This window comes from Anguilla anguilla, chromosome 6 (assembly GCF_013347855.1).
Source record: "Anguilla anguilla isolate fAngAng1 chromosome 6, fAngAng1.pri, whole genome shotgun sequence".
Taxonomy (NCBI): domain Eukaryota; kingdom Metazoa; phylum Chordata; class Actinopteri; order Anguilliformes; family Anguillidae; genus Anguilla; species Anguilla anguilla.
Window position 1 is genome coordinate 41,533,272 of NC_049206.1, and position 23,539 is coordinate 41,556,810.

The 23,539-nt window shown below is 42.1% G+C and overlaps 1 protein-coding gene across 2 annotated transcripts in view; it reads left to right on the forward strand.

Moving 5' to 3' along the window:
- LOC118230858 (MAM domain-containing glycosylphosphatidylinositol anchor protein 2-like) overlaps positions 1–23,539 on the forward strand; it is a 137,436-nt gene that overhangs the window by 95,994 nt on the left and 17,903 nt on the right. For both annotated transcript variants that reach the window (XM_035424269.1, XM_035424270.1), the window contains exons 11-12: positions 13,427–13,604; positions 21,416–21,436. In XM_035424269.1, the coding sequence (XP_035280160.1) occupies positions 13,427–13,604; positions 21,416–21,436 (199 nt within the window). The remainder of the gene's footprint in view (positions 1–13,426; positions 13,605–21,415; positions 21,437–23,539) is intronic.

The following is a 23,539-nucleotide window of genomic DNA, read 5'->3' on the forward strand; positions in this document are numbered from 1 at the left end:
TCGGTGGGTTGTTTGCGCTAGGGGCTTGCACACACCGCAACACACAAACTCAAAACACTGTCTTTCGTATCTCACAACTCTTTGTTCTGCTTGAAAAGTTCAGTTTTTTTTTTTAGTACATGGATGCCTTAACTGTGATCTGATAGTGAACGCATTGCTGGAATAGGGGTCCATATCAGTAAGACTTTACTAGACCCAAGAGCTGAGCAGTATGTGAACCAACCCTGTGAATCCCCATGGATCCTGGCATTATAACAAGCTTAAGCCTCGAGTTGAAGCGACTCCTTCCCCTGCTTATTGACAGTATTATCAGGGTTATTCTGAGTTATTGTTGTCGGGGTCAGGTGCGGAGAGGTGCTAAAGGAATGGTTATTGCCATGGGTTTCAATGAGATACTTTATTTTGTTTTTTATCACACAATACTTCAGAATAGTTCTCACAGAATAGAATGATGAAGTCGCCAATTGTGAGTTTTAAGATTGTGTATTAGAATCTGATTTGAAATATAATCTCTGAGTTGATTGTAAAAATATATATTTACATCTTACTGGTTGGACAGAAATGTTCCCGTAACCCACAGATGGTTTGTGTGGGAAGTTGTTATGGTAAACTGTTTTGTGTATTATCAAGCTTCCAGTATGTTTAATGTACTGCTGGTGTGCCCTTGCCCCAGGTTCACTAAGCTCGTTAAGTTGCTTCAGTGAATATCCAGTTGTGTACGCATATGTAAATGGCAACTTTGATGGGCAGAATGCGCTGTTCTATATTAATGTGTTCTTACTTTCATGCATAAATGGGTTAGATGTCAAATGCAAACCTGATTTATGCTTGGTGTGCCTGTGACATCACCATGGAGACTTGAAGTGTGTAAGGATATACACCCTCCAGACTGTAACGTCTGTGACATCATGCTGTTTAAAGCTGTTTAAAATGTGGCCATTGAAGCCATTGTTGAAAAAATATGTCCAATTGTCACAGCAGAACCCAAACCCTTAACACAGTGGTGTCAAACTCGTTGCCATGGAGGGCCGTGTGTATGCAGGTTTTCATTCCAACCAATTAATGCTGCCTTAATTGAGTCCAATTACTCATTCAGCCATATGCGTTTAACTGCATTGAAGCACAGAATATAAGAACATTTTTATTTATACAATGCGGGTCACCATAGACGTCGGGTCACCATTGTGCACAAACCTGCATCCCTAATTCAGCAAATAATTTAACTAATTATATAATCAAGATCTGAGGCTGGAATGAAAACCTGCATACACACGGCCCTCCATGGCAACGAGTTTGACACCACTGCCTTAACATAAAAATGAGATTGCAAGAAACATAAATCATTTGTTGAGGAAAAACTGAAGTAGTTAAATCTAGCAAACAATGAAAATATTTGAAATCAAACACCCTAACTATTAAAGTCATTGGTAGTTAATTTACTGATCCCTCGGTGTAGCACTGTCACCTCACAGCAAGGAGGTCCTGGGCTTGAATCCCGGCCTGGTCCTATTTGTGTGGAGTTTGCATGTTTTCCCCATGCAGGTTTCCCCCCACAGTCCAAAGACATGCAGGTAGGCTAATTGGAGACTCTAAATTGCCCATAGATATGAATGTGTGAGTGAATGGTGTGCGTGCCCTGCGATGGATTGGCGGCCTGCCCAGGGTGTATTCCTGCCTCTTGCCCAATGCACTCTGGGATATGCCCCAGCACACCAGCGACCCTGCCCAGGATAAGCGGGTATCGGTAATGGATGGATAGATAGTCCCTCGGTTTCATTACAAATAATGGTGATAACTTTTAAAAACCCTATATTTAATGTTAATAAAATTATGGTAACCCTATGTTTATTTATCTTTTCATAGAAAGTGCTCAAAGTGCTTTTCAATTTGTGTTTGATCCTAAAGAGAATGCACAAATACAGTAAATAAGATGAAAATGTATTCCTGTTACAGAACCCTTGAAAAATTGGCGCTATTGTGTTCTGTTTGCGGTGCCTTCCGTAGCGTTGCGCCATGGCTTTGCTCTGAAATCCAGTTAAATGAGGTAATTGGTTTAAAATGTGCTTGTTTTTGCAGGAGAAGAGTGCAAGGGTGTTTCTCCTCATTAGTTCCAGCTTGCTCGCCTTTGTTTTGCGTCCCATTTTGTGGCATTTTCTTTGGAGGCTCTAAATGGGGAGAAGCTCAATGGAAGTTAATTCCTCTGCTCTGTATGTTCCATTGTGTCCCACAGTCTAAGCAGCGGCTAATCAAATCTAGGAAAATGCCCAAGAAAAGGTTGGACATAAAGGATTTGAGGCTGTCACTTTCTGAAAAAGGAGATGTATATACAGTGTAGAATACATATACATGAAGGACTGTGTATAATATATACATCTATATGACGTTATTGTAGTGATAGGAAAGAGGCTTCTTTAACTCAATAAGTGAAGCTAACAGTGATTTTTGACAACGCATTGTGCTTCACCATTGATTGGCATTATGGTTGCATTATGGTTTGGGTTCATGAGGGCTCACTCACTTTCATTGAACCTGCCTGGGGTTCTCCCTTGGAATACCTTTGATATAACACAGTATTATGCTAACGGAACAAATCTGATAAGCAAAATAACTCACCAGAAGTGCAGTCTGGATCCAGTTACATTATAGCCTACATATTTTGGTCTTAGTCGTTAGGTGACTATGATTAGGAGTTTGTGGTGATGAAATACAATTGGCTTCATCCTGCTAGCTGGCTTACATGCTAGATTTACCACTAATATAGATTCTCCCAACAGCTGGACTTCCCGTAGTGCAATATGGCGTGTGTGGAATATAGTCAATAGCCAGTTGGCTAGTGCATTTAAGGGCATGACATGGTTGGTGAGGGGAGCTTATAGTACCACTGGAATTTCAACAATTTATTACGGAACCTCTCAGCTAGTTGTTGGTGGAGTGTGGGGGGGGGGGGGGGGTTCAGTGGAAATGTGATTTCGAAGGGGAGGCTATACTGAGGACTGCAGGTGTGACTCACTCTGAATCATAGAGGAAGTGTGGATTGAGTAATTAGCATGCCTCTCTCTTTCCCACTGAGATCCCCATTTCCTTGCCAACAAACAAGACCTTTCAAACAGAAAAAAAGGCGGGAAATGAAAAACATCTTTCCAGCCGCTGTGGCTGTGGTAGTTTTTTTTTTGTTGTTGTTGTTGTTGTTGTTGTTGTTGTTTTCATTGGAGTTAATTTCGATTCTTGTGATGGTTTGAGGCTGTTTCAGTGCATTTGCAGCTTCTGTGATCATTTTAATGCAATGCAGTGTTTCCTCAGTGTGGAGCAGACAGTGCATTTACGGAAAGGTGGAATACTAATCACGAGAATCAGTTGGATTATTACCTGGGTCACAGTTCACTCCTCTGCATGTTTTCCAATGAGTTCCGCAGAATGAAAGGCTTTTTGTGAAACACCGGAGTGGATCTCCTTCCGTGCGTGAACGGGGATGTTATATGATTTTCACCACGAAGTGGAACAGCGGCAATATGACAAGCCATTTCTGAATTAATTACATTTTTTTTTTTACGGTTGGGATTCTCAGTCACTTTCGCAAGCGGTAACAGACCTGCGAATCTATCCTCAGACAAGGGTGTTCAAATAAAGACAGGAAGGGGAAAATTAAATGCGGGCCGTCCTCGGTGCTAGGAAAGCACCAGAGTGAGCACCGGTTTGAGGCTTAGGAGGGATCTGTTTTCAGTCAGCGCCAACCGCGGCTGTATGTCATCAGCCAGTGTTAGACCATCCACTTCAACAGAATGGCATGAAGCGATGCCGAGCCTTCATGCAGAATAATAAAGGCACGTATGCTTCTGTGGGCATAATTCAAAGACTCGGTTAGCTAATTAGAATCACTTCACCGTTTTTCTAACCCTTTGAGCATATATGTATATCCTGAAGGTGGATCCTTCCTTACCTACCCGTTTCGTCAAAACAATACCCACGTATTTCCTCATTAAAAATTGCCATGCCAACAGCAGATGTGTGAGGGTACAGCACTGTGTTTTAGGAAATGAAAAGCAAGAAAAAGACTACGGAGTGCTGTTTGAAGAGTGTTTGATGGACTATGTTATAGCTACAGTCGAGCTAGGTTATGCTGTGCATGCCTCTAATCCAGACTATTCAAACCATGTTGGATTGGAGACCAAAGTGCATTTATGTGTCAGTCTCATGACAGCATATGACAGCTCTACCCATTATAGTTCGTGTATTGTCACTCTGATCTTTATTATTATTTCACATAGATGGCTTAAAAATGCACTTATATCTGTAATCACTTCTATCTGTCAATCTATTTTTGTGTAAATTTATGAGCAAAAGCCTTGTGCATCAAGATGACCTCCGCTGCACATTTGACATCAATAACATGTATATTGAGAGTGGAGAAAATCATTCTCTCTTCCCTGAAACATTTATAGTTTCAGCTCCAGCAGTAAGTAATAATGTAATAAAGGAGTAGTTTAATGTCTACCCATTCTCTGATAAGGAACTCTTGAAATATTAGCCATGACAGAGGAAAAAAAAAGAAAAAAAAAAAGAAGAAAAATCTCTCCCAATTGGGTCCGAGTGTGAAACAGAAACCGGAGTCCTAGAAAACAATAAGCAGTAAATGGAAGCAGGGCAATGCTGAGGACTGTGCATTGGATCCTGATGTGAGCAGCACAGACATGACAGGCTTGCTGATATATCTGCGGGCTCTGCTCTTGCATGCAATTTAACCGGTCGGCACTGATTTGTCCCAGATCGGGGCGAGAGCGGGGAGGTGGGAAACGGACTCCCGCTCGAATTTTTCGCGCTGGCTCCGGCTGCGGCGACTGCGGCGCTCGGGATTTCGCTCGTTGTGGGCCCTGGCAACGGCGTCCAAGTGCACAGGCCAAGAACAACACCTGCGCGATACAGCATGCGTTTATGGTGTTAGCGCGATGGCTTAATGCAATTGACCAATAAAAAAAGCAGCCGCTGATCAAAATGCGTGCCGCCCGCCAGACAGGGCCCCTTTTGGCTTTCGGGAAGCAGGAGAGGCGCGCCGTGACACTGTAACCATGAAAAATGTGCAGCCCTGCAAAATGTTCAGCGGCAGATAATGTTTTTTTTTTTTTTTTTTTTTTTTGTTCGCCTGCAGTACGAGAGAGTAAGATCTAGATCAAGTCATCAGTCGTATCACACATTTTATAAGAGGCATGGCTTTATATGTGCCACTGTTTGGCTTTAAAGGTTCAAAAATGTGAGGTAACAAAGCAGAATCGTTTTGAGGTTTGATTAAATAGTACCAATTCAGAGATAATTAGGAGTTAGTTGAGGTTAAGCTAAAACTGCCTTCAAGCAAAAAACAGTGTCCCCTGCCATGCTCGCAGCCAGTTAATCCACTGCACAACTGTGCAGTCACTGTGGAGGAGGGCTGTGGAGCTACCGTGTGCAGATTTCCGTCCTTTGATATGAGCAGAGGAGTCGCTAGCCATGAGAAATGGAATACAGACACAAACTCCCCGTCCCTGTGCGGCGCAATTATATTGGCAATTATGCATTACCCTGGAGTGCTCAGTTGTATGTGTCACATTCAGAATTTGGACTACACTGGCAGAATATTACTACACTAAAGGCTCAGTGTGACGTTCGGCCCAACAGGCATCACACAGCCCTCTGTCAGCGAGCGGATCCTTCCCTGTTGTACTCCTTTGCTTATCTAATAGAAGGTTCAAGAAGTTTGGCTCATCTGGGGCCTTTACCATTTGTAGAACGCTCTCTGGGCTTCTCAGGAGTACCTCTCTTCTGTGCTGGAGTCCTTAGCATCTCTGGAGCTTTGCTTTAATTACCCCCAGTTCTGAAAATAATCCTTTGAACCTGCAGGGCCACATAGGGATGATGAATTGATGGATTTCTCTCTCCATTCAAGCTGTTCAGCTAGTGTTCTTAGAATATCACAGCTCAATTGTGGGGTTACAGGGCTCAAATGCTGTGCCAGAATGGTGATCTGCTTCCTTTGACAACCTGCAGCGGCCTTGGAGATTTGTTTGTGGTTGTTGTTGTTGTACTTATGCAGTTGAAATGATTTTTTTTTTTTTTAATCAATATCTCCCTTGAAAATTATTTTCATGTAAATTGTGTTCCTCCAGCCTTCCTGTGAACAAATATTCAGATCAAGTTTTGAATTTTCTACCTTATATTAAATACCGTCTCTATTTCTTCCTGGCCCAAGGAGAATGTGTGTGTGTGTGTGTGTGTGTAATGGAAGCATTCCAATCATTTTGTTCAAATTATTCTTGAGTATGGTACAGGTTTTCTTTAGCTGAAAATGGTTTCCTATTTCAAAATGGAACAAAAAATGTCCCCATCACAGTAACACTTGACCTGCTCGCCTTCAGGTTTGCATCATACCTTCCCAGTTTTTTCTATCTTTATTGGAGTGAGATGTAATTTTCCACACATCTTGGGGTCAATCTTATTTCAGTAATATACGGTTACATGAAAGGGTAACATTGCTATCTGCAGTTCTGTGTTTGCAAGCCTACCGTGTGTTTCCTGTATACATTTCTGTTCTTCTTTTATTTACAGTAATTGGGCTTATTTTCCCTTTTTGGTGCTTTGGAGGAGAGGAGAGGTTCTAATGCACCTTCCTCAAGAGGATAGAGCCGAACACATTTGCAATGAAGCCACACTCTGGCAACCCCCACCTCTCATTACAAACATGGAGAGCAGAATACTGATGAGGAAGATGCAGACCCTCCGGCATGTGATAATATATATCAAAACTACTTTCCCCCTTCAAAATCAGTCTGCTAAGGGCAAAATTCAATCCCTTTGGGGAGGTCAAGATATATAATTAGTTGTCAGTAGCAGAATGGCCATGCTGGAGAGTGTCCTGTAAATGTATAGGAGACTTGAGCTGAATACAAGGCAACTCATTGGCACGTTTCTCTGTGGGCATGTGTATAGCCCCTTTCACACAGCTAATACCGCATCTGAGCCACCTCTGATGCGGTAACAGGTTCCCTTTCGCACAGAATTTGTAATGCGGTATTCAATGCCGTCTTTACCTTTCACTCACAGTAGAACTCAACTCTCGTGAATGAATTGTTTACGTTTCGTTACCATAGTAACACACTTGATGTAGGCCCAAAGCTATAACGTTACTTGTTATTTATTTTCGTTGCAATCTTCTTGTAATTTCCGGCAAAACAATCAAACAAACAAACAAACATGTTACATTTTGAAGTGCAAGTGGTCGCATTTTTTTATGCTATTAGTTTTCGAGTTCTCAATGCATTTACAATGTAACTATCTGTGCGCTACAAAGCGCATATGAGTCGGACCGTAGGCGTAGGCGAAGAGACTACGAAGTCAAAAAAAGAAGAAGATTCAATGTCTTCAAAAGAAACCAAAGGAGAGAAATGAAATACATGTGTCAACTGGTATTTGGGTGCAGCAGTACATGATCTGTGTGTCGGCTGAGAGTTAGGTGCACGTGAACGCACATCTGTAACGTAATTCGAACGCCGCCCAGAAAGCAGTCGTCAATGTTGCTTTCCGTTCCCACGGGAGAAATGCGGTAGTCGAGGCGCCTCGAAAACACCGGGAGAGGCGTTTTCGATGCGCTATTTTAAAAGCCGTCGCAACGTGTTCACACAGACATAAGTGTGGTATCGAAGCCGTCTCAAAAACTCCTTTTTTCTTCTGTGTGAAAGGGGTATATGTTTCTGTGAATGCGTATGTGGATGTAAATACACTATATGGCCAAAAGTATGTGGACACCTGACATCCAACATCTCATCCAAAATCATGGGCATTGATATGGGGTTGGTTCACCCTCTGCTGCTATAACAACCTCCACTTTTTCTGGGAAAGCTTTATGCTAGCTTCCATGCAGCTATAAGAGCATTAGTGAGGTCAGGCGCTGATTGGTAGTTTATACCTGGCTCGCAGTTGGGTTTCCAGTTGATCCCAAAGGTGTTGGATGGGGTTGCGGTCAGGGCTCTGTGCAGGCCAGGCAAGTTTGTCCACACCGTCCTCAACCAAATCATTTCAATATGGATCTCGCTGTATACCCGGGGGCATTGTCATTCTGAAACAGGAAAGGGCCTTCCCAAAACTGTTGCCACATAGTTGGAAGTACAAAATTATAAAAATGTGATTGTATACTGTAGCATTAAGATTTGCCTTCACTGGAAGAGCCCAAAACATGGAAAACAGCCTTAGACTAAGGGATGTGCAGATATGAGGTGGGATTTGGACCTGGGTTTTTTACTCATCCAAAGATTACATAGGCAAACATGTTACTAGTCAGCCAAAGGTGAACTTGCCCCTAGCTAACATCGTTATTTTCTAATTGACGGTTGTGTCGCCAGAGAGTGCTGTCACGACAGCCTGCTACAAGACCTTTGGTTTACCACACCTTTACTGCACTTCACTAGCAAACTTGCTGAGCTACACCCACTACATATGTACAAATGTAGGTGTAGTACTGTACATGAAATTTATTGTATGTATAAGAAATATGACATTTGGTCTGTGAAAGCACCAATGCCATATGTAACATGGATGGCTGTGGAATTAATCTTTCCTGTTTACTGTTATCTCTTCTTCTTCACAACCAAGATTACTGTTTGGTATTTGGGATTGACTAATAATAAATAATAAAACACTACTTTTCCAAAAGTATGTTGTTTTAGCTATTTCAGCTACACCCATTGCTGACAGGTACATAAAACCAAGCATATAGCCATGCAATCTCCAGTGACAAACATTGGCAGTAGAATGTGTCATTCGGAAGAGCTCACTGTCATAGGATGCCACCTTTCCGGCTGCCCCAGTTGATTGTAAGTGCTGTTATTGTGAAGTATAAACAAGCACTGAACTGTTTGTGAGGAGCTTCCTGAAATGGGTTTCCATGGCCGAGCAGAACACCGTGCACAATGCCAGGTGTCTGTTGGAGTGGTGTAAAGCTCACTGCTGTTGGACTCTGGAGCAGTGGAAATACGTTCTCTGGAGTGATGAATCGTGCTTCACTATCTGGCAGTCTGACGGACGAATCTGGGTTTGGCGGAATGCATAGTGTCAACTATACTGGCCATCTGCAAAGTTTGGTGGAGGCGGAATAATGGTTTGGGGCTGTTGTTCATGGTTTGGGCTAGGTTTTGGCACCATTTAGGGAAGACCCTTTCCCGTTTTAGCATGACCCTGCCCCTGTGCACAAAGCATTGTTCATAAAGTAATGGTTTGCTGAATTTGGTGAGGAAGAACTAGACTGGCCTGCACAGAGCCTTGACCCCTACCCCATCCAACACCTTTGGGATGAATGGGAATTCTGACGGCAAGCCAGGCCTTACGCCCAGCATCAGTGCCCTACATCATTCTTGTGGCTGAATGGTGAATTCCCGCAGCCATGTTCCAAAATCTACTGGAAAGCCATCCCAGAAGAGTGGAGGCTGTTACTGTTGCAAAGGGGGGTCCAACTCCATATCAATGCCCATGGTTTTGGAATGAGATGTTCAAAATCACATACAGGTGTGATGTTCAAGTGTCGACATACTTTTGGAAATGTAGTGTATGTGTGTGCAGAGTGAACATATGGGTGTATATGTAACTACATGTTGGAGTATGAGTGGGTTTATGTTCATGTTTAAACCATAATGAGGAGTATGCATTTGAGTACATGAGTCATGAACAGTCTCACAATCATGAGGATATCGTCCCGGTCAGTGGGGACCAATGGCAGCTATTTTTGGCGGCTTCAGTGTGAATATTACTACTGCGTATGAGTCCTTGTGTGAGTGTGGTGTAGGACAAAGTGTGCAGAGTGATTGTGAGTTTAACAGATGAAATGTTTATTATGCAGACTCGCCTGATTGCATGTGTTCCGTAACATTTCAAAGCTTCTTTCTGCTTACAAATAGATTTAATTTGCACCCCATCCCCACGCGCACTTTCTTATTTGAATACTCCCTGCAGTTCAAGTTCCTGTAAAAATCAGGCAAACTGCTCTGGCAATCAATCCATCAAAGCATCCTTAGCCTGGCACCTTTTGTAATGAATCTGCAGAAGAACTCTCCGTAGACTGCCCCACCAGGAGGGGAAAATGCAATAAACTGTAAACCAAAATAACCAGATGGAGAGATTGCTGAAAGATGGAAGTTGGGATAGAATTGCAGTGTGGAGTGGTAGAGAGTGATGACGGTGATGGCGACTACTGCATAAATACTGGAACGGTCAGCATTGCAGAGGATCATTATGAACCCCTTCACTATTCCTGTTTAAATGATTATGGGTGATTTTATGTACGTGGCGTCGGAGGATTTCATTTGCGCAGATAGGTCCATATTGAATGCCATATGGTGCAGGTAGATGAAGCTCTCAGTGGGTGTATAAGATAGTAACCCCAGTGAACAAGCCAGGGGGCTTTTCTGCCAAGCAGTAAACACCATGCTCTGAACCCTGAGAGTGGTGTGTGTGTGTGTGTGTGTGTTTGTGCGCGCGCGTGTGTGTGCGTCCGTGAGTGTGTGTTTGTTTGTCTGTGTGTGTGTGTGCATTTGTGCATGTATGTTTTTGTGCATATGTGTGTGTGTGTGTTTCTGTGTGTGTGTGTGTGTATGTTTGTTTGTCTGTGTCTGTGCGTGTGCGTGTGTGTGTGTGTGTGCGTTCGTGCGTGTGTGCTTGTGTTTGTGTGTGTGTGCGTGTGTGTTTGTCTGTGTGTGTGTGTGTGTGTGTGTGTGCGCGTTCGTGTGTGTGTGTGTGTGTTTGTGTTTCAGTGTGTGTGCGTGTGTTTGTCTGTGTGTGCGTTCATGCATGTGTGTGTGTGTGTTTATTGAGGAGCGCACAATGGAAAAAAACCACCTGGGGGTCTGTGGGCTGGAGACGTATTCACAGGAAAGATTGGCTTTGAACTTGACCAGCTGCTCTCAAATGCTGTGTAGTGGCAGTACGCAGACAGGTCCGAACCATGCCAGTTCAAGTTTAATTAAAATTAATTCAGGTCTCACAGGAAGGGTTATAAAGCCAAATTGTTTATAGGAGGGGGGCTGGTATTTATGAGGAAGGAGTTGCCTTTGGTGATTACAAATTGTGAATTTTGGTGAAGTGAGAGTAGTTTACTGGGAACTGTAAGTAAGTGTACACATTCTGAAAGGTTTTTGATTATGCAACAAATTCACTTTGCCCCCATGCTTTCCCAGAATTATACAATATGTTTAAAAAGTTATCAAAAATTATTTCTATCATCTACTGCTACATATCCATTGCTCAAACAAGAAATACTCATCTTACATACTGTATTTGTAAAACACCATTTATAGAACACAGTATATCTTCTAAATGAAAATAAAGGTTTGGTTTTGATGGGCAGAACAAGGTTTTTGGGCACTAAGATATTCTAACAGTGACTGGTTAATCCTATGCTGGCCCTGTGTTGTGCTGCGTGGGGAATGTTCCTATGTGCAACATGCAGCCCGGCATGTATTGTTTGGCCATATATACAATACGCCTTTGTAATGGATCACAGTGCTGTTCAACAGATGATCAGGCTACGGTAATATCCAGGTGTCGATCAACAAGTTATGATGCGGGTAAATGCGGATGTAGAAATAAACAAAGCTGATGTTTTCACAAAAAAAGATGGTGAAAATGAATGATTTTTTTTTTTACTATTCCTTCATTGGTTTATTATATAATTCTGGAGGAAAATGGGAGCCAAAATATTTCCTGTGCATAATTAATGGCTCTCGTTATGCGAGACGCGGTTTTTGTTTGCGCGTGCCGCGCCGAGCGGCGGAGGAGCCCGAGCGCGGGGCTGTGATTTGTTGATTGCACTCCCAGTCGGCGCGCGGATAATTAGTCCCCGCCGTGGGCGTGCTGCATATTGTCTGGAGCCCGGCGCTCTCGTCTCCTTCCCACCGAGCTGGAACGGGGTCCGGGCTGGCAGGCGATCGGGGGGCCTCGCAGCTGCCGGGAGAGCCTCCCGCCGATCCGGGGGGGGGCGGGAGGCCCAGGGTCGCGCCTCCCCGGCTGAAAAAAAAACGGAAAAAAAAACCACGTCGCCCGCGCCAGAAACCCGGGCCGGCTCTCGTCTCCGGAGACGAACCGCGATTGATTCAAGATCAGCAGAAGAAGCGAGGCGGGGGGGGGGGAGATTTACGAAAATGATTCGTTTCAGTCGTTCAGACTGCCCGGAAAAGGAAACAATGCTGAGTTAAATGTATTCAGTTGAATCCGAAACATTGTCGTGTGAGACGGTTTGTTTATTATAACTTGGCGTTTTTCGGTGGGTCTTCTGCGCCTTTGAATCCCCGGTTAGCAGAGGGTTGCTTTATCTGTCATGGGGTGCGGTGTTTCAGTTCCATTCCAAAGCTTCGAATGGTAAAATACGTGCATTTTCAGTCTCCGAGGATGAAGTTAAACAATAAATTCTGTTATTTTTTCTCAACTTGATACGGTAGAGGGATGTAGATGGTTTTGTATTTTGTATTTTTTTATCCACTGTAATACTGCATTTGAGTTATTGGTGGGTGGTGTGTTTTTGCCTTTTATCTTTTAGGTCTTGAGGCATGCACCTTGATGTTGGAACTTATGATTGTAAATTTGCACATCTGTGGCTCCTGGGGTGATTGCTAACTATGTGAAATGCAATTTGGAAGATGCTTGTATAAAAGCATCTGCTAAATCACTGAATTGGAATTTAATTTAATTTTGCAATGGATTTTTGTTATTTTTTGCCTTTTTATTTAATGTTTCTGTTAGAGTATCACAGTAAAATTACCTTGGATTGTAAATTTGTGAGTTTTATTTGTGTGCAAATCATCAACCAAGAACGGTATTTCCAAAAGGCTTTTTGTCAATAAATTAAGTGTCAGGTAATTTTAGTCAGTCCCACTTCAAGCAAACCAGAAGCTTAATTGTTCAGATGTGAGAATTAAAGATGTTATTTTTCTACTTTCTACTCGCACAAAATAACTTTTTGCATTTCTTGTGCTCGTTGATAATTTCCATTAGGCAAGTAGCAGAAAACTAGGAATCAATATTTGCAGAAATTGACGCTAATGGAACTGTACAGTACCTTGTGTAAAATTAAATATTTCACCAGTGTGGACATACATAAAACATTTTCCGTGTAGCCTTTGCTGTTCATATGTGGCGGGGGCTGACATTTCAGATTTTCTGGAGGCAAAATTCATTTTTCTGTGCTGTAAGTCACCTCTGGAAACCTGTGCTCACCTACAGAGATTTGAATGGGCTGGTAAATTAATATTTTAGAGGGCTGGTAAATTCATAAAACCATGCTGTCTGTAGAGGAAACATGCTCCAGGGATTTCGCCCGCTATACCACTGTTTTACTTGTTGCCATGGTTATAGCATCACTTGTTTTTGGTCCTGGTTCTTGCCCTGCTTGTATTCAGTTGTGTTTTTTCCTCCTCTCCAGACGGGGCAGCAGAGGTGGTGGGAGCAGGAGATCCCCGTGGAGGGAACAATCCAGACAGGAGAGCTGATCACCTACAATCTGACTGAGCTCATCAGACCCGAGGCGTACGAGGTGCGCCTCACCCCCATAACCCGATTTGGGGAAGGCGACTCCGCCGTCCGGATGATCAAGTACAGCAGTAAGCGCTCTCCTTTTTTTATGCCCCCCCGTCACAGAGGGAAACGTTCACACTGGCGCTGAGGCTGTCTGAAGGGCTGTGTGCATTAGAGCCTGACTGGGCCAGTGTAATAGGGTAGTTGGAATTGATGGGATTCATTTTGCCTACATTCATCATATAGAATGCCAGACTCTTGTTGGATCCCTGAGCCAATGAAAGGGGCACACGGGGTATGGAACTTTCTCACTAGGAATTAAACAGAAACTGAATACAACGGAGCTGTAGCTGCAATCACCGTTGCCAACGTGGTGACTTCATCGCTAGATTTTGTGACTTTTCAGACCCCTTTAGTGACTTTGTTTCAAAAGAGCCTAGCGACAAATCTAGCTAATTTTGGAGCAGACATGGAAAATTTGCCAACGCTGCTCGGTGGGTCTGCAGTCTTTCCTGCGCTCGCTGTCGCTCTACAGCTCACATACCAGTGGCTGGTTAGTGGGTGCAGAGAGAAGGTACAGTCAACCGTCCAACGGTGAGATACGTAGTTTCATATGCCACTGAGTGTGGTAGTGTCTTAAATATGTAAATTAGTGCATGACATCATTTAGCAAATTCCAGTGACTTTAGCTACTTTCCGTGGAGTAAAGTTGGCAACATTGGCTACAATATGTATTAGGCTTATAAAGCCATTAGTGTGATTGCATTTCTTTGGTGAAAAAAGACATTAGATTTCCTCTGATTCAGGTCCTGGTAATGTCATTGAAATTGGTATTAATTGCGATACTTATGCTTCTGACTTCTTTCATAATTTTTTTATGGGGCAGTAAATTATTTTCTCTCAAATAATTGCCAGTAATTTACCTTTCAGTTATAATTTAACCTTCATATCCAATTGAAATTAGAAAACAGATTTTTCAGCATTTCTTGAAAAAGTGCTCGAAAAGGGCAGAGAAAGCATTTCATTGGGCGCAACAATGCTACTACAGCACGGGCTACTACAGCGCGCAAACCAATCAGGCGCACGCCGTAACCGCTGCTCGATGCCGTCAGCCGAATCCCGGCCTTGGTTTTTACATTCCCGCGGAATCAAGGCACCTCACCTGCCCGCTCGGCATCAGATGTGACAGCGGTGGAAATGAGCATCCGGTGACTCCGCGTCACTTCGCTTCGCGTCGAATCAAATTCAATTTAGCCCGGAATCAAAGTGCGCGCGTCCGTACGAGAAGGTCCCCTCCCGACAGAGTCAGCGCCAAGATCAGAAGCAGCGCAGGGGATAGCTCCAGTGGTCTCTGAGTGAGCACTTAGGAATTTTAAGAGCAGGAGGTTTCGCGACGCGGAAAGCCCTCTGAATATTTGATTGGACGCGGCTGAAACACGAGTACCTTTTTATTTCGCGTCCCGTTCGTTTCATTCGTTCATTTATTTATTTATTTCCTTTTTAATTATTTACTTTTATTTATTTATTTATTTAATTTTTTTGAACTACGTTTGAAAATCCAATCCCCCATCCCCCCCGCCCCCAACCCCCTCCTCCCCCCAACAGTAGTGGGCTTGTCCCCGAATGCTGCTGTGGTTGATTCCTGAATAATTCAGGAATGCTGCAGCTTTACACATCTCGCAGTCTCACAGCAATCAGGGTCGGCTCACCGGCTTGGGTCTTGCCTGTCCCTTTCCTGTGCGCCAGGCAAACCTCACGTCATCCTCTCATTCAAATCCGACTCACTCATGAATATGCTAAGGGATAAGACACTCGTTTTTTTTTTTTTTTTTTTTCCGCACATCATAAATATTCAACAAGGCATCTTTTTAAAAATAAACTTGACCTTCAGAATCAACAGAAAGAGTAACGACTTAGGTGGGAAAAAAAATGAGCGACCTTGACGGATAGCACCGTGTTATGGTTTTAAATTACGGTTTAACAAAAGAGAACGATAAATAACATTTTTTTTTTTCCCTGCGCCCCAAAGTGTGGTAATGCAGAGCAAAGGCACTCTTACTAATCTAGGTTGAGCAATGATGTGTAAAATAATTCATTTTTTGAATTATGAACGTTAATAAGAACTGGATTTATCAGATTCCGGCACGTGATTAACTGGATATTCTGAAAGATTTTTTTTTTTTCCCCTTTGAATAAGCCGATAAATTTATCTGGTGGCATATTGGAAGGAATGCATTAATCCGTTAACTTCCTATGCAAATCCATTTTGCTCTTTTATTTGTCACGAACCAGGAAAAAACCTTTTACGTCTTTCTGTTCTGAGATCTTTGGCCTTTTCTCTCATTACTGAGCACGGTAAAGAGAACGGGCGATGGGATTAAGCTTGTGCTTTTCGAAAAGGGCCAGACTGGAAACATGCACCAGAAAAGCCTCCATTCAGCGAGCTGCGGAGGTCTTTAAGACTTTCAAGAGTAGGTTTTTGGAATGTTTTTTTTTTTTTTTCTAGTCAGTGTTTTTTTCCAATGCTTTCAATTACCAGTAGTAATTGTTGCATTACCATTAGAATGCTCAGTTAATGTTCTGGGGGGTATTAGTACAGGAAGAAAGGTACAGTAAGGAAGCTCAACATGCCCAGGGTTTCTTTGCGTTAGCTGGCTTCACAAAACCTGGCAACTGCAATCAGGCTTAACTGGTATCACAAAGGTGGTTATCAACTTGCTAAGTGAACACGGGCTTGATTAATCAAGTGATGTGCGTGCTCCCATAAAAGTGGAGGTGTTGGCAAAAATTAGCCAATAGCGGTGCAGCATGGACAGTACCCGAGCAGTGCATTTCTCATCTGAGGAAAAAAGACTGAATTGGACGGATATAATAGAGGGATATGAAGAACAAAAAACAAAAAGTAACATAATTGCCACCAACAAAGCTGGGGATGAGGGTTTGCGAAAAGATTGCTAATCTTAGTGTAAATTTGTTAGTTAATACCATATTTACCTTACCACCACTAACAAATACGTCTACACTCTCACAAATTTTCCTACTGTTTATTTATAATGTGACAACTGCTTATTCTGGAGCTTATTCTAAAGCTTACACTTGATACAATATATTTCAAATATTGCCTGAAGCAATCACACACAAGTTTTTTCATGAACTCAAGAATTATGGGACTTAAGTCACCGTCCCGGGGTGGCACGGTGGTGCAGTGGGTAGCACTGTCGCCTCACAGCAAGAAGTTTGAATTTCGGTCTGGGGTTGTCTGTGTGTTTTCTGTTGCATGTTCTCCCAATGTCCATGTGGGTTTCCTCCGGGTACTCAGGTTTCCTAAGACATACAGTCCAAAGACATGCAGGCAGGCTAATTCGAGACTCATAGGCCATAGGTATGTGTGTGTGAGTGAATGGTGTGTGTGTCCTGTGATAGATTGGCCACCTGTTCAGGGTGTATCCCTGACACTTGCCCAATGCACACTGGGATAGGCTCCAGCACCCCCCACCACCTATTATGAAATATGATTGATGTGTACTGGAGGGCATAGAAAATGGATGGATGGATGGAAGTCACTGTCCCATAATTAAGGTAGATATGGAGGCATCGGGTTCAAGAAGCTTGCATTTGCTCTGTGCTCCCTCCATTGTGAATCTATATCTTATGTATATTGTGACCATGAAGAATGCCAGCAGAGTTGGTCTCTAAATAATCTCTGCCCTGTAGGGCTGTCAAAAAATATTTGAAGTTCGAAAACTATTCGAAAATCTTTTATTTTTTTTTTTTAAGTTCGAACCTAAATTTGAACATTCGAATATTAGTTTTGGATCCCGCGTTTTGCAATTAACATGAATATACAGGCTTTAATTTCATGCGGCGAATCATGTTCATGCACGCAAAGTTAACATGCAGGCTTTAATTTCATGCGGCGAATCATGTTCATGCACGCAAAGTTCATTTCCTGTGCTAACGTTACTTCCTCTGTCAACAAAAACGTTCTGCCCTGGACCCAGAGCAAGTGGATCGTCTGGTTTTCCTTGCCAATAACCTCCGGTGATACATTCAGCTCCATGGACACCTAACATTACTGGTCACCTAGCCTCGCGAGCCAGTCTCTTTTTTTCCACTTCGTTCAACAGGTCTGGTCAGCTAACAATTTAGGCTAAATAATGTACCCATGGCAGCCTATGTTTCCTTTCTGTTCTGAAGATTTTGATAAAATTGCATGATGAAATAAGTTAAACAAACTAAACAGAGTAAGTAATTTATGTTGTTTTAGGCTACAGGTATTAGCCGTTTGAATAGTTTTTGTGTTAACAAATAAACAGGGATTTCCCATAAACAATCATTTTCCTATTAGTGTGACTAATAAATGCAGAGTTATGGAAAATTACATTAAAATGAAATTGCATGCATATGCAAAGTGAAGACCTGACGTAGAGCCACAACCATTTCCCCAGATGTAGTAACCTATTATGAAAGTTCAGCGATGTCCTCTGTTCTACTGCCCGCTTGTGGAAAATAACGCGCAGGCCAGTTCAGAGGGAGCGTCACGTGCATATTGCGCCCGACAATAAGCAGCTTATTTTTGTGAATTATAGGCAAATGATATACGAATATATTCAAACTCTAATTACAAAAGCTGATATTCGAACTCAATTTCATGGCACTTTTGACAGTATTACTGCCCTGTGAAGACACCCCCTAGCTCCATGGGGTCCTGCAGGAATGGAGATGCCCTTTTCCAAGTTGATTAGTCAATGGGCGGTGATTTTGTATGATTTAATACAAAAATACAAAAGGTGGTGTCTGTTATTTGAATAAATGCTGAAATGCTACACCGGTCGCTCTCGGACGCACAGGTAACTAAATCATGAGAAAAACGGAGACCCCTTACGGTACATTTTAGGACATCCTCTAACCTCAACATCGGTTTTCACACATCAGATATAACGGCATTGTTCTTCAGATTAAGGGATTCAGATCTCTTGAAAAGCAGTGTCCCATCATTCATTAAAGAAGTTCAGAGCCTTCAGAGGAAGAGAAGAGCCTTAAAGAATACGAACAGTTTCTCAATCAGAATTCTATATGCTTCCAGTGCTGCTTCACCACAAGCTAGCAGTATGGAATGTAAAGAATGTGAGAGCATTCTCCAGCTTTCAGCACTCATCCCTGGCCCAGCTCCTTGGAAGTCCAAGCCATATCCCCCCACTTCAGAGCATGGCAGGGAGGGAGACGACGAAACAGTGGGCCAAGAAGTCTTCTCTAAGTGCGCTGAGGTGTGTGGAGAGGGGATTCTCTAAGATAGCATGTCTTGTCAACGTGTTCCCTAAAGGGTGACAACCAAGAATTGAGGAGAATATACACTATTCTGGACAAACAGAGCAATCGCTTTCTTGTTAGAACAGAGTTTCTCAGCATCTTACAGGTCAAAGGAAGCCCATAGCCATATACACTGAAGACATGTGCTGGACTCAAGAGGACAGCAGGCTGAACAGCATGTGGTTACATCATGAGGATGAGAATCAATAGATGAGAAGATACGTCTTCCTCTTCCTCCACTCCTCGAGTGCAACTAAGTCCCCAACAATCTCACAGAGATCCCGACTCCAAACGCAGCTCATCACCACAGTCATCGTAGATGCATTTCTGATGAGATTCCTACTGTGGATCCAAAAGCTGACAATAGATATCCTTTAAGTACACAAGGTGAGGAAACAGATAAATGGTCCAAGAAATGCCCTGTTTGCCCGGAAACTGCAATTGGGATAGGTGGTTGTTGTTGATGTGTGCCTTGGCGAAGCACATAGGCCATCTCAAGTGAGCACATTCAAGACACCTATCCTTGAAAATGGTTGTCCTACCACACTTTGTGTACCAGCTATGCTACGGTTAAGGAAAAGTTCACACACTCATCACTAAGTGAAGACCATCTAGCAGTGATATCCACAGAGAGCCTATGTGAGCCACCAGGTGGAGAGATCCTGAGCCAGTCAGTCTTCTGTCACACAACCAGTGATAACAAGCTAGCTGCATCTTTCAATGACTTGAGGATTCTCCAAATTATGATAAATAATTCCACCAAGATAGCTCCAACAATGGGTTGGGTTGCCCCCTTACCCTTTCAGTCACCTAGCAACACCTGCCCAACAACCATGAGTATGCCTACTAACGTCTGACTTCACTCTGGTCCCTTTGGTCTTTGACTCCAGTGCACCATTTGACGGAGTCTCACTTAATGATGGGCTGCTCACAGGGCTCAATCTCAATAGCACACATGAGATTCTGGAAGGATGCAGTGGCTCTCACTGCTGATATCCAGCGCACGTTCCACTGCTTTTTAATGAGAGAGGACCGAAGATACTGTCTCTGCTTCCTGTGTGATTGCAATTACTTTGAAAGTGATGTTACAGACTACACGTACACCTTTGATTCAGTAAACATCCAAAACAACATCCTGCTTCTACTGAAGTTGAGTGTTTAGCTTGCTGGAGAGTGAGACCAGTACAGTTAAAAACATGCTAATCACATATTTGTGGTTTTATACCTCAAAGGGTTGAGAAAATATTATTCCTGCAGAATCAGAATGTTGTTGAACTGTTGAACACAAAAACCCCTCCCCTTATTTTTGCCCTTTTGTTGTGGTTTCATGGAACATGCTGAATGAACAAGTTCAGGTTTTTATTCAGAATTATTCTCTATTATGGACAAAATCCAGGAGGTTAGATTGTTTTAGGTTGTGTTGGGATGAGCCTCTAATCGGTAGACGAAGGGGTGCACCTGGACGTAGAGGGATTATTTAATTACAGCTTTATTATTCACATCCATAGAAGGCTAAGCCAAAATAAAATGATTAATTGGCATTTTCTGCACTCTTGAACTCATTAAATACTGAAGATATGGGGCAAAAAAACCAAAATTAAACCACAGCTTGGTATTGTGGCTGAGAAAATGTCAGGATCGATTTGTTTTACAAATGGGATGATGGACCCCTTTTTTTTATAATACACTCTCCAAAAAAGATGTCTTTATAGAGCACTTGGCTTTGCAAAAAAAAAAAAAAAACTAAATTTTGATAAGTTTCTTTGAAAGGGGATTTGCATGTTATTTCTTAAGCCAGTGGTCAATATTTAAATTGGGTATTTGCCTTAATATTCATTAATGCCCTGTTTCAAGTGCACCTGGCACTGTCCATGGTGCTATCCACAACACTCTGGGTCTCTACTACAAGTGACCTCAAAACCGTATTGTTTTGATGATACTTTTTTTTAAGTATCATCAACACTACCTTTCAATTTCTATTACATTGATTGACCCCCCTGTTAAGACCATGTGGGGGATACCTTAACTTTTGGACAAAATAATACATTTTGAACCCCCTGAACGTATGCGTGTCAGTGTATCATACTGAATGTGATTCAGTATGTCCGTGTGTTTGTGTGAGAGTTTCTGTGAGTGAGCGTGCGTGCGTGGTGTGCATGTGCCTGTTTGTGTTTGTGTGTGCGCGTATGCGTCCCCTGCTCACTTTCCTGGGAGAGCCCCTTTAAAGGACTGACTGGTTGAGCTTTCTCCTTGGTACAGATTCGGAAGATTCTGAATTCAATTAAGAGCCTTTGTACGGGTTTCTCCCTCCGCCTCTACACTCCATAAATCCGCAGCGTGATAAAAGATACAGAGGTGCTGCTGCAGGACACCAGAGGCTGTAAAGCGTTTATTAGGCTGAGTGTTACAGTATGCTTCAGGGACAAACAAAGTGCTCTTGATGAACTTGTGTATTGATTTCTTTAATGCAATTCTAATGGGAACGAGACTGTGAAGCATAAGCCTTAAACATCACATTTCACTGTTTTAATGCAAAAGAAACACGGGTTTAGATTTTCTAATGTAACATATTTTCATTTTTTTGCAGCACCAATCAATCCACATCTGAGTAAGTATCTCTCTTCAATACATTTATTCTAAATACTTGTTTGATATGCTCAGGCTTAATCTGGGTAGTGTCCTATAGTTATGGCTCGAGGCATGAATGAGACATAAATGACAATAAGCTGTAAATTTTGAATACAGCATTTAGCTACTTTACCATTACAGATGAATGTATAATGTCAATTACATTAGTAATAATGACTGATAAGTACTGATATCAGTATGATTACTGATAGTAACATAACTGTCTACAGATACACAAGCCTAGATGAGCTGGTCTCATCTCAGTGTATTCTTATGTTCTTATTATGTTCTTAGGGGACAGCACACTGCTATCTTAGATGGCAGAGGACTCTAACTGCCTCTGGCAGTAGTACAGAGATGGCATGTAAAGTCATAAGCCTGCTGTAGGAGAGGTCAAGAGCCAGGTGGCTGCATGAAGTATTTAACCTGACACGATTGCCAAGGCCTGAAACCATTAAATCATGCTCTTTTCAAACGCCCCCACACATATTTGCCTCAAGCAGTGTTTTAACCAGCCAACGCGTACAGCATGCTGTGTGTGTGTGTCGCATGCTGATTTAAGTTTACTTTTACCTACTCGTCTGTGCTACTGAGAGAATCTAACACTTATGAATCTAATGCCTTGTTGACTATTCTTTTTGCAACATTTCAGCTGAAAATAGCTCATTTATTTACCACAAGCCTACGTTTTCCTCACTGAATTACAAGGATTTTACTGTTGCTTTTTGTGTTTTTCAAATATCTTAAGATATCTTACGAATATAACTGTAAGGTATTCTATTAGGGCATTTTCTTTGCATAGATGAAGCACTGTTTGATCATGCTTCATTGGTTCTGCTGCAGTATATTCAGGTAATTTCATTTTCATTTTTCCAAACTATTCAAGTTATATCCTTGACAATTCAGAGTGTTTATATGCAAGCTCTGTGATATTTCCTCTGTTGCAAGCGCCACATCAAATAACATTTGTAAGACTGTTCAGTTTAAACATCTTCATTTAGAAACCATCACTTCAAATCAGGAACTACAGTATAATATACAGTGTGCAGTACACCCACAGAGATGCTATACCTCTGGGAATGGGGGTTTCTTGGAACATTAATATCTTCTAAACTTGTGAAAGTGAAATCAAATTACACACTGATTTTAGTTTTATTCATTTATCGGTATGTTACTTGCATACTCTAGTTTTTTTTTTTTTTTTTGTTAAAGCTAGAGTAGCTATAAATCTTGTGGTAAATTAATTAATCAAGCAAGCTGTGAGCAAATCTCAGCGGAACATAAATCTTTTCATGTTTGCTTTCCAGAATACACAGCACCATAATAATAGCAAGAATAGCTCCTGTCTACAGCTGAAAACCACTAAAGATATATATATAAAAAAGATATATGTATATATTTTCTTGATTTGGCTCTGTACATCACAGTTTTAGATTCGCAATCCGGGTCCACAAGTGCACATTCTCAGCTTTTATTTAAAGGGTTATTGCACCCTAGACTGTAAACGTGTTTGTATGGCTACTTTATAATGAAGCATTTTAATCCATGCCGTTATTTCAACAATTATGAAATAATGTCTTTATCTGAAAAAATAGGTAAAAAGCGTCTTGGTGCTGCCCTCAAACGTTGCTTAGTGCATTCCCAATCGTGATATCTGAGTACCTCTTTGGAGATACTGCAACGTCATGGAGATGTCATTCAAATTACCCAGTCGGAAAATTGTTGCCTGCCACAAATTCACTGTTGACATTTTAATAAGAAGGAACACTGCCGGTACCTGATTGGCTAGGTTGGTTTCAGTCCAACGCTTTTCAAAGAAACATGGCAACCTGTTCATAAACTCCCTCATATTCCATCTAAATGGTTGACTAAAATATGTTTCTGAAAACATTTGAGGCGAGATATAGGCCCTGCGATTTCAGGATTTTGGTTCATATTTGATTTGCAACGCTTTGTTCGACAGTTTTATCCATCTTGGCCTACCAGACTCTTGAATAAGTACAATTTTTGAGCTCACCAGTGCTCTCTTTCTTCTAAATGATGTTCCATACAGTTGTTTTTGTTAAGCCTAAGGTTTGGCCAA